This window comes from Phyllopteryx taeniolatus, chromosome 6 (assembly GCF_024500385.1).
Source record: "Phyllopteryx taeniolatus isolate TA_2022b chromosome 6, UOR_Ptae_1.2, whole genome shotgun sequence".
Taxonomy (NCBI): domain Eukaryota; kingdom Metazoa; phylum Chordata; class Actinopteri; order Syngnathiformes; family Syngnathidae; genus Phyllopteryx; species Phyllopteryx taeniolatus.
Genome location: NC_084507.1, coordinates 27,726,207 through 27,739,139, shown reverse-complemented (window position 1 = coordinate 27,739,139; position 12,933 = coordinate 27,726,207). Strand labels below are relative to the sequence as shown.

At 42.0% G+C, this 12,933-nt stretch overlaps 1 protein-coding gene across 6 annotated transcripts in view; it reads left to right on the top strand.

Annotated features, from left to right (window-relative positions):
- Positions 1-12,609, top strand: part of ptprub (protein tyrosine phosphatase receptor type Ub) — a 184,265-nt gene extending 171,656 nt beyond the window's left edge. For 4 of the 6 annotated variants that reach the window (XM_061776356.1, XM_061776354.1, XM_061776357.1 and 1 more), the window contains 5 exons: positions 2,354-2,668; positions 5,368-5,493; positions 8,348-8,505; positions 9,597-9,732; positions 9,817-12,609. In XM_061776356.1, coding sequence (XP_061632340.1) covers positions 2,354-2,668; positions 5,368-5,493; positions 8,348-8,505; positions 9,597-9,732; positions 9,817-9,879 — 798 coding nt within the window. In that variant the 3' untranslated portion in view covers positions 9,880-12,609. Of the gene's footprint in view, positions 1-2,353; positions 2,669-5,367; positions 5,494-8,347; positions 8,506-9,524; positions 9,733-9,816 lie in introns of all 6 variants that reach the window. The other 2 variants (XM_061776353.1, XM_061776352.1) reach the window with 1 other exon arrangement.
- The last annotated feature ends 324 nt before the right edge of the window (positions 12,610-12,933 follow it).

The following is a 12,933-nucleotide window of genomic DNA, read 5'->3' as shown; positions in this document are numbered from 1 at the left end:
TGTCCTGTATTGAGCGCAGATCTCCTCTAAGTCTGATCAATCCTAATTTATATCAACGCATAATTCTACATTTCTGTAGATACCCTAACTCTGCATATGCCTACATGTTTTCATTAAAATGTATGTATTATTCTTTGCAAAACAGAGGAAAAATCTCCCCATCTTGCAATGATACACAACACCCTAAAATTCATTTTAATGGCCCAGTCCCACATTTCTACCTTGTTTTACGTAATTCTGCCAGTGAACAAAAATGAGCACAAAAATACAATAAAAATGTATTCTTTCTTGGTAGAGGCAATAACAGCATGTGAAGTTTGACTGCAGGTTATACTAGGCTCCATATTGCGCTGTAACCATATACTATTGTAGTTCTTCAATTAAAACAACAATAAAGTCATAGACAGTGACTGCAGCTGCTCAGCTTTATTAAGACATTTTGAAATCTGTGCAGAAAGCAGGAAGTCGTTTAATGAGCTTGTTTTGTTGTGTTTGCGCCACATGTGCTTCCACAGACGTGTGTGTATTGCGCGGGATGATGATTCCGCCACTTCACTGTGTGACGGCATTAAAATCTCTGGTTGGTAACAACACGGTCACTGCACATTTTATTAGATGTTGATAAGGAGCGAAGAGAACCAGCTGTGTTCTCCAATGCTACTCTTGCGTCATCCTCCGCCCCCATCCTGCCGCAGTGCTTTTGTAGACCGCCGACCGCAATGAATCCCGCTTTAGCATTTCAAAGTGAAAACGGGTAAGCTCGTGCACTTCCTTTAATTTGATGCGGTTTCATCCTTATGTTCAACATAGGAATTATGAAACATGTATGTTCGGGATTAGGAACATGTGCGCCCTGCGTGACACTATAATTACAAACATGCCTTGCATTGATGCTGCCGTCTTATCCAACGGTGACTGTTGTTCAAAAGCCTCCCTGCCGCCCAATAAAATAAGCACTTTTGCTTTGTGTGCTGAGTTCTATTATTGATGTGGAGCCTTTTTCTATGAGCCTTGCCAAGTGAGAAAGGCGAGACTTTGTTGGTTTGTTAGTTAGTTGGCAGAATGACTCACAAAAACTTCATTTCCATTCAACTTTGCGGATGGCTAACGCTTGTCCTGAGAAAGACAGAATTGGTGAAAAATTTGAAAAAAACAATGAAAACCTACAGAGGCCCACACTTAGCAGTTTTTTTTTGTTTGTTTTTTGGTAATTGTAGCCACAAGATACACAGTCATGGATAATATTATATATATATATATATATATATATATATATATATATATATATTTATTTATTTATTTTTTTTGTTTTCTTCAATTTTGTCTTCATTTTAATTCCTGGTACCACCACTAAAGGTATATTACCTGAGAAAAATACAATGAAAAGACAACTTGTAATGCCTAAAGGAACTGTTTTTGGCAGCACAATGCCATAGCTATTGATGTAAGAACTTAAAACTCATTCAAATATCCATGTTAAGATGGAGGAGGACTAAATATCAGCTCTTATTATATTTGTCCAACAAATATACCTTTACTTGAACCAGGCATTAAAATGAACAAGAAACTGAAGAAACAAGTGTGGTCGACTAATTTTGTCCATGACTGTAGATATAATATGCACAAAATGCTAATTTTGGTTCATTTGCTGCTGGATTTAAGATTTGATCGTTTCTCACCTCAATCGGTCAGGCTGGTTCATTTGGTCTGCGCTAATGTCATTACCATGTTCACACGTGACCAAAACAAACTACAGTTTAATGAAAGTGGATCAAAAGCAGCCTAATTGTTAGGAAGGCACACTTGGAAGTGGATTTATTTACAGTATGCTTTCCTACTTTCTAATCTATTTGCAGGGGAATGCGAACAGCGACAAAACGAGTAATTGAGGCTCCACCATAAAAATGTTTAGGACGACTTCTAGCCGTAGTTTAAATGATAAATATACCACAAACATATTTATGATCCCAAACTATTGAATTTCATACTCATCGTACAACATTACCCTTAAAAAAAAGTTACAAATTAAATTTGATTTTGAAAAGTGCGCTAGTAGGGCATGTGCACATGCAGCAAAACCTCTTTGCTGCACTAACAACCCAGGCATAATCGAGTTGTATCGCTTGAACCTTCTTCCGTGACACAATTACTACTTTCATATTTGGCATTGTCTTTGTTGCCATTTGTGGCATCTCAGAGCATTACAGAAAGGGCACAAAGCTCATTATAGGTTCCATAGGAAAAAAAAATGCAAATAGGTGAATTTGTCAATAGCAAAATGCGATTAGGTGGGGGTTCGCTGTATGTGATTCCTTCCCTTCATACCTCACCATTTGAACATCTCCACTTGCAGACGCTAAACTCTGTGACTCCGCACCTGGATGTAGAGGAGTGCAGCATCGCCCTGTTGCCCCGAAACCGAGAAAAGAACCGCAGCATGGACGTTCTGCCGCCCGATCGCGCGCTGGCCTTCCTCGTTACGACCGAGGGGGAGAGCAACAACTACATCAACGCCGCTCTGGCCGACAGCTTCCACCAGCAAGCTGCGTTCATCGTGACTCCGCACCCTCTGCCCGGCACCACGGCCGACTTCTGGAGGCTAGTCTTCGACTATGGCTGCACAGCGGTGGTCATGCTCAACCAACTGAATCAGTCCAACTCCGCCTGGGTGAGGTCAAAGAGTTGTGTATTGATTTTGTTCCTGTTAATATAAACTTCGTGAGGAAAAAGTGAATGTTTGTCTTCACTCAAACTACACCAAGTGACCCTTTTTCCATAGTTTCTACATCAGTCGGAACTTAATCCACCACCCTCTGCCATCGCTCTCCATCTGTGTCTGACTGTGCTTGGGATTAGTTCCTTCACGCCATTTTGTCTGGCTTTGATCCCTGACCACATTGATCTCAAGGAACGACTCGATAACATCCGGCCCACTTTTTTTCCTTCCCCCTCCTCAAGTTCCATCTCCGGAGAATAGGCTTGTACTGCCCTCCAGCCCCATCGCAGGCTTCTTTTTGTTGGCGCCCCACTTTTCCAATCTCGGAGCATACTGCATGTCTTCTCTCGCCTCCTCGTCCCCCTACGCCTCCACTGCACTATTGCCTGTTAGAATTTAATTGTTTTTCATGTCGTCGCTACAACAAAGGAGGAAATATTAGCTGTGATCAAGATGAAAAAGGTGAAAGAAATACAGAGAAAATGTAACAGATAATGAAACGCATGCCACTTGAAAATAGACACGGCTCTGCTTCTGCCATAAAATTGCATTTACAAATGAAACACTTACAACCTTTGCATAATCAAACCTGGCTCGGTACAAATTTAAAATACATATTTCATTGTGTCACAGGCGGCCTGAAAAAGCAGCAGCTCACACAAAATCATTAATCTTGGTCAAAATTGCATTAAGTCAGTCAAAAGGCTTCTTATGTTTAAAACATGCAAGCAGTTACACTCGCTTCTGCAAAATAGATATGCAATAACTGCAACATGTTGAGTTAGGTCGCTTTCTCCCTGTTTTTATCAACTCCCTGCTGAAAGGTTTTTCTTTTTGTTTCGTTCGCTGCAGTGCTGCACGTTTTGGGTCCTGCCTGAAAATAAGAGTTGTTGCCACTTTTGGGCAACTTTAATCACAATACTCTGTTATGAGCGCTGTTGGGGAGTTAATTTGAGGGATTGGAGTTCTCTGCCTCCCTTCTTGCTGCAATCTCATAAAGAACATTACAGATCCCCACCTCATTCTTTTCCTCGGCTATTATTAACACCAACCTGCTGTGTCTTGGCACCTCCTGTTGTTCCTTGACTCCTGTAACCCAAGTGAAATATAGACTGGCTTTAAACGCATCAGCTCTTCCCAGTATACTAAATGAACCGCCTTTAAATATTTTATAGTCAGAAATACCCTTCCACCTTCTTTGAATCTTATCATACCAGGTGGGTCAAAAAAAGTTTTCCCTTGGAAGTAATCCCCCTGGAGTCTAACGCACTTCCCCAGCCTTCTCTGCCATGCCTTCATGCACCCCCAGAAGGATTCTTCCAGAATCTTCCACACCGCCCTCGCCACGCCGATCTTGATGTCGTCCACGTCTTCAAAACGGGTCCCCTTGATGAACCCGTTCAGCTTGAGAAAGAGGAAAATAAATCACACAGAGCCAGGTTGATGTTGTTCTTGGAAGTTCTTGAACTGTCGGATGCTTGGGGCATCGTGGGCAGGTGCGTTATCATGGTGAAGCAGCCGTGAGTTGTCCTGCCAAAACTCTCGCCTCTCGTCGCGCACTGAAGGAAGCAAATGTTTCCGAATTTTTCTGTAGATATGCCGGTTGATCATCTGGCCCACATTGAAAGGGAGAAAACTTGTAGTTTTGTAGTTTAGGTTTATCATAAATAAGGCTGCAGTCACACTGCAGCTCATGATGCCCAATTCAGATGACCGTTTCCTGCTCCTTCATCTGCCATTGTGATGTTTATCGCCTTTAATGACGGATCCATATCCGATTAATAGCCACATACTGTGGATACTTACTTTTTGACTATACATTTGAAATATTTGGATGTGAGTTCATGATGTCTCATATCCAAAACGAGAATAATTTATAACTGGCCACTGGTTGTGTACTTTGGTTTCTTAACGTGCCGGTTGGAACCAGCAGCGTTTGATGCTCAGTGGGACTGTGAGTAGTCGGCTTTCCACAAGACTAACTCGCTCGATTTGGTTATTGTCACTGCACATCACGAGAGAGCATCCTGTACATGCTGTTAGGTCTCACTCATAGTGGAAGTCGACACATTCCCATCAGGAGAGGGAATTCCTTAATTGGAACAGTCATGTTTTAATGGTCTATTTTCATTCGGTTTTATGTCTTAGCATGAATTGTGTGATAAACAAATGCAAGTTCTATTGTGAATCTCTTGAGTTATTGAAGCTATACCATTCCCGAGAGTGTAAAACAGATTTAGTGTCACTGTTAAGGACTGTTTAGTTGGGTACACTCACACTTTAGTTCTCCTATTAATATATTTTATTCCCATATGGACTTATGGACACTTCCTTCGCTCACACTTTGGAAACTTCCTCATTTCTTAAGGGCAGTGTTTCCCAACCTTGTGGCCAAGCCACATATTTATTTTAGATTTATTAGAAAAGGGCACACCACCAAACAAAAAATGTCACAAAAAGTATGCATACCGAAATGTACTCCTAAATGTAATGTACTGGTTCGGTGTGTGCGTGAGCGTGCATTTTTTTCCCTGTGGTATTAATGGCAACAGGTGGATGCACAGATTATTTCTGGATTCCACAAAATTCCTTTCAACCTCCAAAATCTCAAGTTTGAATCCCTTGTATTATCTTGTTTCTCCCACCTGTAGCCGTGCGTCCAGTACTGGCCAGAGCCTGGTCTACAGCAGTATGGGCCCATGGAGGTGGAGTTCCTCTCCATGTCAGCCGACGAAGATGTCATCACTCGCCTGTTTCGGGTCAAGAACGTCACAAGGGTGAGCATCATCGGGGTTTTAAAAAGAAACGCATGCACTTGTCATGTTGCTCCACTCACACATGATGGCTTGTTATTATAACCTTATTATAAATGCATGAGCTGTTGGCCACATGTGACTCACCTCAAAGTTAAAGCACTGCAGAATTGCCTGTGAAGAAAAAAAAGCTGAAGTCTGAACGGAATAATTAGAATTTCTATAGAACGACTTTGCGGGTGTGTCATCTGAAAGGCTGAATGCATAACCTGATGCCGGATTTCTACAGCATCGGTGGCCTCGTCATCTTATTTTGCTTTCCTGTGCTTACTCAACAGCATCTCTCAACTTCTAGAAATTATTTTAAAAATATAGTCCAAATATTTGTGTTAGGCTATTTATAGACTGCATCATTACAGTCCTTGGCAATTTATTTCCAAATTCCAATGTATTATACAGTGTATTATATAGTATACAGTAGTATTTTATTAATTATGTGGGCTTTCTCTGGGTTCTCCGGCTTCCTACCGCATTCATAATGATCACTCTTAAATGCATTAAACCACACCAGGATTTGTTTTAGGTTGCTTTTACCAAAGTAACGGCAGAATGTATTCAATTTAAATGTAATGTATTGAATGGTCTTTAACATGACAACAGATAATGATCTTAATAGAATTACTTCACGTGAAATGTTTGTAATTTTTCACAACGTCAGTTCCTAATGGAAATTTCCCTCTTAGTCCTCCTGGTGGGTTGTAGCAAAGTCTACTTCCAGAAGTTTCCAAATAATCTCAATTTGTTCTGTCAATCCAATCTGTGGCGCTGCTGTAACAAAATGTCACGCAGACCGCACAAACGGTGACTTACAGTCAGAGGAACGCAAGTCACAGCGAAGCGGAAGTATCCGTGCTGACTGATCATTTTGAAATCGTTTTTATTGATCGCAAAAAGCGGCCATGTCCGGCCAACATCTGCTCACAACAAGGTTAAGATTGTAACATGTGCAACTGAGATTGTTATATGTATCATGTTACTGAAAATTATGCCTTGCATTAAATCTGTGGTATTTGTACCTGTTACATTTATGCATCACATGGAATATTAAATCAGGCCTCTCGGCATTCTTTTGTATTTGTACTGCACCCGTGCCATGTATTAAAAGAAAACAATTAGAACAAAACATTGTCTTTAAGAGAGTGTGTTGGATTTGCTCTTTTCTCACCACACCCACATTTGCATTCATTAGCTCGTGTTTTTCTTTACACTTCATTATGTTGATTGTGTGGATGCAGGTATGGTTTTATGCTCTGAAATCTGCATAAACACATGCATGAATTCTGCTCCCTGTCAAGCAATTACAAAAGTAAATCTGCATGCAAGACGTCCCCCGGCCGCCGTTTTGCAAGCGGTGCTGCATGCCGTGCCCGCAACTTCCTGTCTTAATTGCCATCCTCGCCTCCTCTGTCCTTCTGCCCTTGATTTGATCCCTCTCTCGGTTTGGCACACGTGTCCCACTCCGTTCACACGGCTTTGAGGAAAGAGTGGGTGGAGGGGTTAATACGGCCAGGGAGGACTCAAATCACACAGATGTAATTCAAATCTCTACCTGGCAAAGAATTATGCCGGCAAAGTGTGACAATGATGTACAAAGTAGGCGGTAAAAAGTCAAAGGCAATGCACTGTAAGTATGTGCATGTGTGGCCTCGAGAGTCGTATTAGAAAAAGAGACTGCACAGTGTGAGGGGCTGTGAAGCAATTCCTCCCTGTGTCATTGAGGTCTTCGCAAACCCAATTTGCATGACTTACAGTTCTCAACTGCACCTTAAGTGTTAGGTGAGAGTCTTGAGGACAAGGTTATGAACACGCAGAGACCTCCCTCTGTCTCTCACGCACACACACACGGACACACACACATACAGTTGGGGTGCAGACCCATATATCTCAGAGTCACTGTGCTGACTGAGCACAGCTGAGAATGCCAGCAGGCACACAGGGGAACGCTCAAATACGACGAGTAAACGACAGTTGCGAAACCAAAAAAAACATTACTGATGCAGCTGTAAATACATGAGAGTCAAAAGGCGAAATCCTTGGAATTGCTGAGTGACTGGCAATGCAATGTTGTACAATGAGAACAACAATATCGCAATCCAGTAATTATGCAGTGATGAAAATATTGGGGGACAGAGGGAGGGGGGGCAGCTACGTTGTATCACAATAGCAATGAAAGGGAAGGTAAACTTGTCCTCATTTACATTAAGCATATTGAACAATTGAATAACTTAAATCAGTGAACAATTCCGAAAAGTCAAATTACAATAGATTTTTGTGACACAAGAAAGATCTGAATCTGTTTGATTTAAAAACAACAACAGTTGTTTTACATTCTTCATTTCTGCCCCCAAGTTAAGACAAACAAAAGGCAAAGAGTTCGTCTTGATGGTCTTCGCTCATCTTCAGAACAAAGTGAACGGGTGAGGGCAGCTTCGTCGGAAGTAAAAAAAATCAAAACGTGTTTTGATGGCAACTTGTCATTGTAAAACATTTTGGTTTTTCATAATTTGAGCAGTGCTTGCGGGAAAACACAGTGGGCTCCACTTTCGTGGACAGCGCAACTGCGGCGCAGTGCAAAAACCGCCGTATCTTGATTTACGGGCACGCACGAGGCTCGCTGTCCCTAACAAAATACATTCGTCAATGAGTCGTGGGAGTGTTTGACTGCACTTCTTCACGATCGAAAACACAGTCCACCAAAGTGGCTCGTGAGAGTGGCGGTGTTCACCTGCATTCGGCGGGGTAGCGGGGGTTCATTTTCAAACCCTGCATACCACATATACACAATCCACATGCTTGTACGTTTCTATGTCATCTTCAGCTGCAAGAGGGCCAGCTGCTGGTGTGTCAGTTCCAGTTCCTACGCTGGTCGCCGTATCGGGACGTTCCCGATTCGAAGAAGGCTTTCCTCAACCTGCTGGCTCAAGTGCACAAGTGGCAAAGAGAGTGCGGAGAAGGCCGCACCGTGGTCCACTGCCTGTGAGTAATCAGTCCGCGACATGCACTTGAAGTCAAGCATCGACACTGCCGATGTCGTCATTTTGAATTGCATCGTATTATGTGAGCCGCCCGGCTCAATTGTCCTGATCCCGCAGTGCGCGCACCGCTGGATGAATATGAATGGGCCGTTCAGCGGGTTGCCAACCCGTCACACGTTCATCTCCTCCCGCCCCCGCCCAAGAGCGCATCACTCAGCGGTGTCACACAGTATCACCCGCGACAACCGGGAAAGAGATTGTGGAGATCAAATCAATTACGGCTTAATAAAAAATGTGATGCTTCTCACTAGGGCGAATTCAGGGCTGCCACGGCACTGACAACAATTGATTACCTTTCAATTGCTTTTATTGGTTTCGCAGGCTTCCGTCGCTACTTTGCTGCGTTTGCCTCGGGACAGTGAGAGTGGATTGTCCTTCAGTAGTTTATTGATATTGTCTTACGTTTGTGATGATCAGAGTAATAGTTTTGAGGAAATACCAGCATGCATTTCCCCCTACCAGCTTTTCCCAATTTTCCATTAGTGCACGGTCGAATATTCCTTTTCGAAGAGGGTTATCAGATTAATTGTAATACTTTGCTATTTACACCTTGACATTCACATCAGCCCTTTATCTATGGTATCCAATACTCCATTAATCTTGTCAGATATAACTTTGGAGTTTCTGAATGTGCAATGAGTTTCCAATACAGGAGAAAATGAGCAGCAATGGGGGAGACATACACAATGTGTAAAAAAAGTTTGATTTGGACAACATTACATAATTCTGAAAGTCCTTGTACCGATTATAGAATAGCAATGTTTTTTTCCCCCCTTGACTGTAACATTTAAACTGCACGATGACTGGGTCCCTGTTACATGTGGGTTCCCGATTAAGGCTCGGAAGAGACCCGGGTTCTCCTTCATGGTTGCTCGTTAGCCGCGCTCGTTTGGACTGATGTCTGGTGTACTTTTTGCAGTTTCCACTGCACTTAACACCCACCCAATTTAAGTCAAGCAGGTCCTGTGCCGTGGAAATGTGTCACGACACAGGTGCTTTGTCTTCTTCTCCCATGTGGTACCTCGCCCGCAGTAACGGTGGCGGTCGCAGCGGGACCTTCTGTGCCTGCAACATTCTCCTGGAGATGATCCAGTACCAGAACATGGTGGACATCTTCTATGCAGTCAAAACACTACGAAACTGCAAACCCAACATGGTGGAATCCCTGGTGAGAGTTTGTAAAAATGCAGTAAGGTGTTTCTCTCAGTCATGATGTTGTGTCACTTGAGAAATGGTTTGTGTTTGTTCTAAGGACCAGTATCGGTTCTGCTATGACCTCATCCTGGAGTACTTGGACTGCTTTGAGGGGAGATAGCAACTAAATGCAGAACAAGTATCCCACATGGTTGATTTAAGGTCTCCTCGAGGCTCCTCTACGTCACTGCTTGGACCTGTGCTATTGAAAGTACTGAATTTGAACATGAATGAACAACAATGTGGTTCAGAATTTTAACCTTTAATGTACAGCTGTGATTGCCTTCTTGTGGTGATGTTTTATCTTTTTTAATATTTTTGTGCCTGTGTACTTAAGCTCTGTTGTGCCAAGGCTTTATGTAGCCCAAAAAAACCCCCCCCCAAAAAATAGAAAAAAAAATGTACACTACTACGAGCTACAAAATGGACCCGTTTTATTGTGAAGTGGGGTCAACTTTCACCTTGGCTGTGGTTCATTGTTTCATTCAACAGCAAAGAGGCTGGATACGGTTCTCGAGTTACAACAGCGTTTTCTTTCCCCTCCAAGAGCAAAATATACACACACACACAACAGCAGTTCACTGTCCTTGTGTATTCTCTAGCACACCATAAACTGCCTTATTCTCTGACAATGAGACACAAGAAGACGAAGCCTGGACAGACCGGCCGAGAGATTTTCCAGTAGAGCCATGTCTTTTATTTTTTGTCGTATTGCGTCAGCCACACAGATGATCTTTTCCTCGGACTTATTATAACTGTTGCAGTGCCAAACCCTCTGACTGACTTGAATCCTCCCTTTACTTTGTTCTTCTGCTTTAGCTTGCGATATCTGCCTACATTCAGTATGAACTTCACTCCATGATTGTATCTCATGTCCAGTGGGAAAGAAAAAGGAGTATGAAAAGTCTTTTCACCAACTGTAGTAGTGTATACTTTTGTTGATTATTTGGTAACATTTGGATTTCTTTTCTGAGGCCTCTGCATTGGATTGTACTGCTGAAGCATTTTGGCAAATGTGGCATGAAGGATCGTTGTTGTTTGTTGTGGTGTAAAAAATGACTCTAAATAACAAATACAATCAAACAGTTAAAAAAAAAAAAAAAAGTTAGATGAACTGGACAAACGTCTCCTGTAGTTGGCTGGATTTACACCAACATTTAGCATCTTTAGTGCTAGCATACACATTACCGGTATTCAACAACTTTAAAAGTTGCTGGAGGGCTTTATATGTACATTTTATTTTCCACGCAGTGCTGAACGCCAAAACAGAGTGAAATCAACTATATCACATTTTTAAGCATAGTTTTCCAGAAGCGCTAACACTTTGTGGAAGTAAGCTAGCAGTTATCGAATCGAAGCTAGCTAACTGCCTTTAATAGGTGTCATCACTTCTCTGGTCAGTTGCTGTTGAATATGTTTGAACATTTGTTAGTGATGTTAACAAAAATGGCTAAAAAGCATAACATTTCTAGAAAATATACAAACTTTTTTGTTACCAGACATGGCAGCATAAAATGGGAACGTTACATTTCGACATAGTTGAAATCCCATCACCAGTAATTTTATACAAATTATATTAAAACAGCGGAAGAGTCACTGGTAAAAATGGTATGACATGTCTGATACACATTAAAAAGACATGAATGCACCAGGAGGGTATTATTCTCACTTTTCCTCATATTTTCCTCCAAACGCAGATAAAATGTTATCCGTTACCCCCCCATTATCATCCATCATCACCCTTTAAAATGCTCTGGCTAGCATATCTCCCGAAACAGCATAAAGAGCAGCTTTTTCCTGGATGTGTCCTAATAGAGCTCTGAAAGCCACAGAAACTGACAAAAGGCAGCAAGGTGAACATTTTGCAGCTGCACGGAAGCAAAATAATGTGCCCATCATGGCACTCACACAAAGACAATGGAAGGAGAATGAGGTAGCTACTGTTTAGCCAGCGATCAAAACGTACTGTACACGATCGCTGGATTAAAGCAGCAAGTGCCTGAATACTTTTTTTGCGGCGGGTGGCGAGAACGTGTATATACAGTTGTACATTATATGATGTGAATACGATACTATGTTTGCCCAATTGTGACTACTCCATAACCACAAAGTTGAATGTCCTGTAAATGACATTTTTCTGAGTTAATCTGCGGTTTTAACAACCACGTCCATTCGGGTGCAGCATGTTTAACTCCTAGGTCACCCCCCCCCCCCAAAAAAAAAAAAAAAAACAAGCCCCCCCACCCAGCAGCTCCTCCCACCATGTGAGTGCACTGTACTTTTGCCATTCCTCAGCTTTTAATGACAACTGCGCTCCGACTGCCATGAGAGTTCTGTTGACTTCACCTGTTTTCTGTATGAACCAATGATACATGACTACTGTGTTTCTGAGCATTGTGTTTGTGAAGAAAAGTGTGTATTTACATGGCGAGATGGACAAGAAGAGGAACTTTAACAATAAAAAAAAAAAAAAAAAACAAGGTGGGGAAAGAAGTGTCAACTTATCATTGCATGTCAATTCAGGGGCTTTATAATTGATTTGTCAGTAGAAGAAAGAGCAGGACATACCTCCTACTGTTAGTCTTTTAGCCTCGCTATGGTTTCTCCTGCGGATGTGATTCAGAGCCTCCTTGAAGCATCAACATTTGATCTCCCTCTTTCTCATTCCCCACCTCTGCCAAGAGTGAAAGGAAGCAGTTTTGATCACAGTTTGTGGCAAGAATCAATTAGATTATGCCTGGATCTTGATTTTATACTTTTAGCTGTTTTTTTTTTAATTATTATTATTATTTGTCTGCATGTATATGGTTTATGCAGATATATATGCTGTATTTTAAAGTATTTAGAAATATTTTTGCCTTGCAGTTTTATTTCTGCTTGTGAGTTTGGTGACCTGTTCCTGCCCTGTTTTGAATTGGTGTAATATAACACATGTGCAGCAAGACACGCACAAACGGAAAAGCAAGCATTTGAGCAGCAAACTGGTTTATATTGCAGTAACTGCATCATCTGGCACCCCAAAACCTAGGAGACCTCAGATCCATCCGTAAACACACAGCAGCACCAATTCTGGTCCTGACCACCAATGTTACAAATTGGGTTGCAGTGTTTGCTAAAGTATTGGGCTGGGATCGTGTAGTCTGCCTCTTACCAGTGCAGTAAAGTGACCAGCATG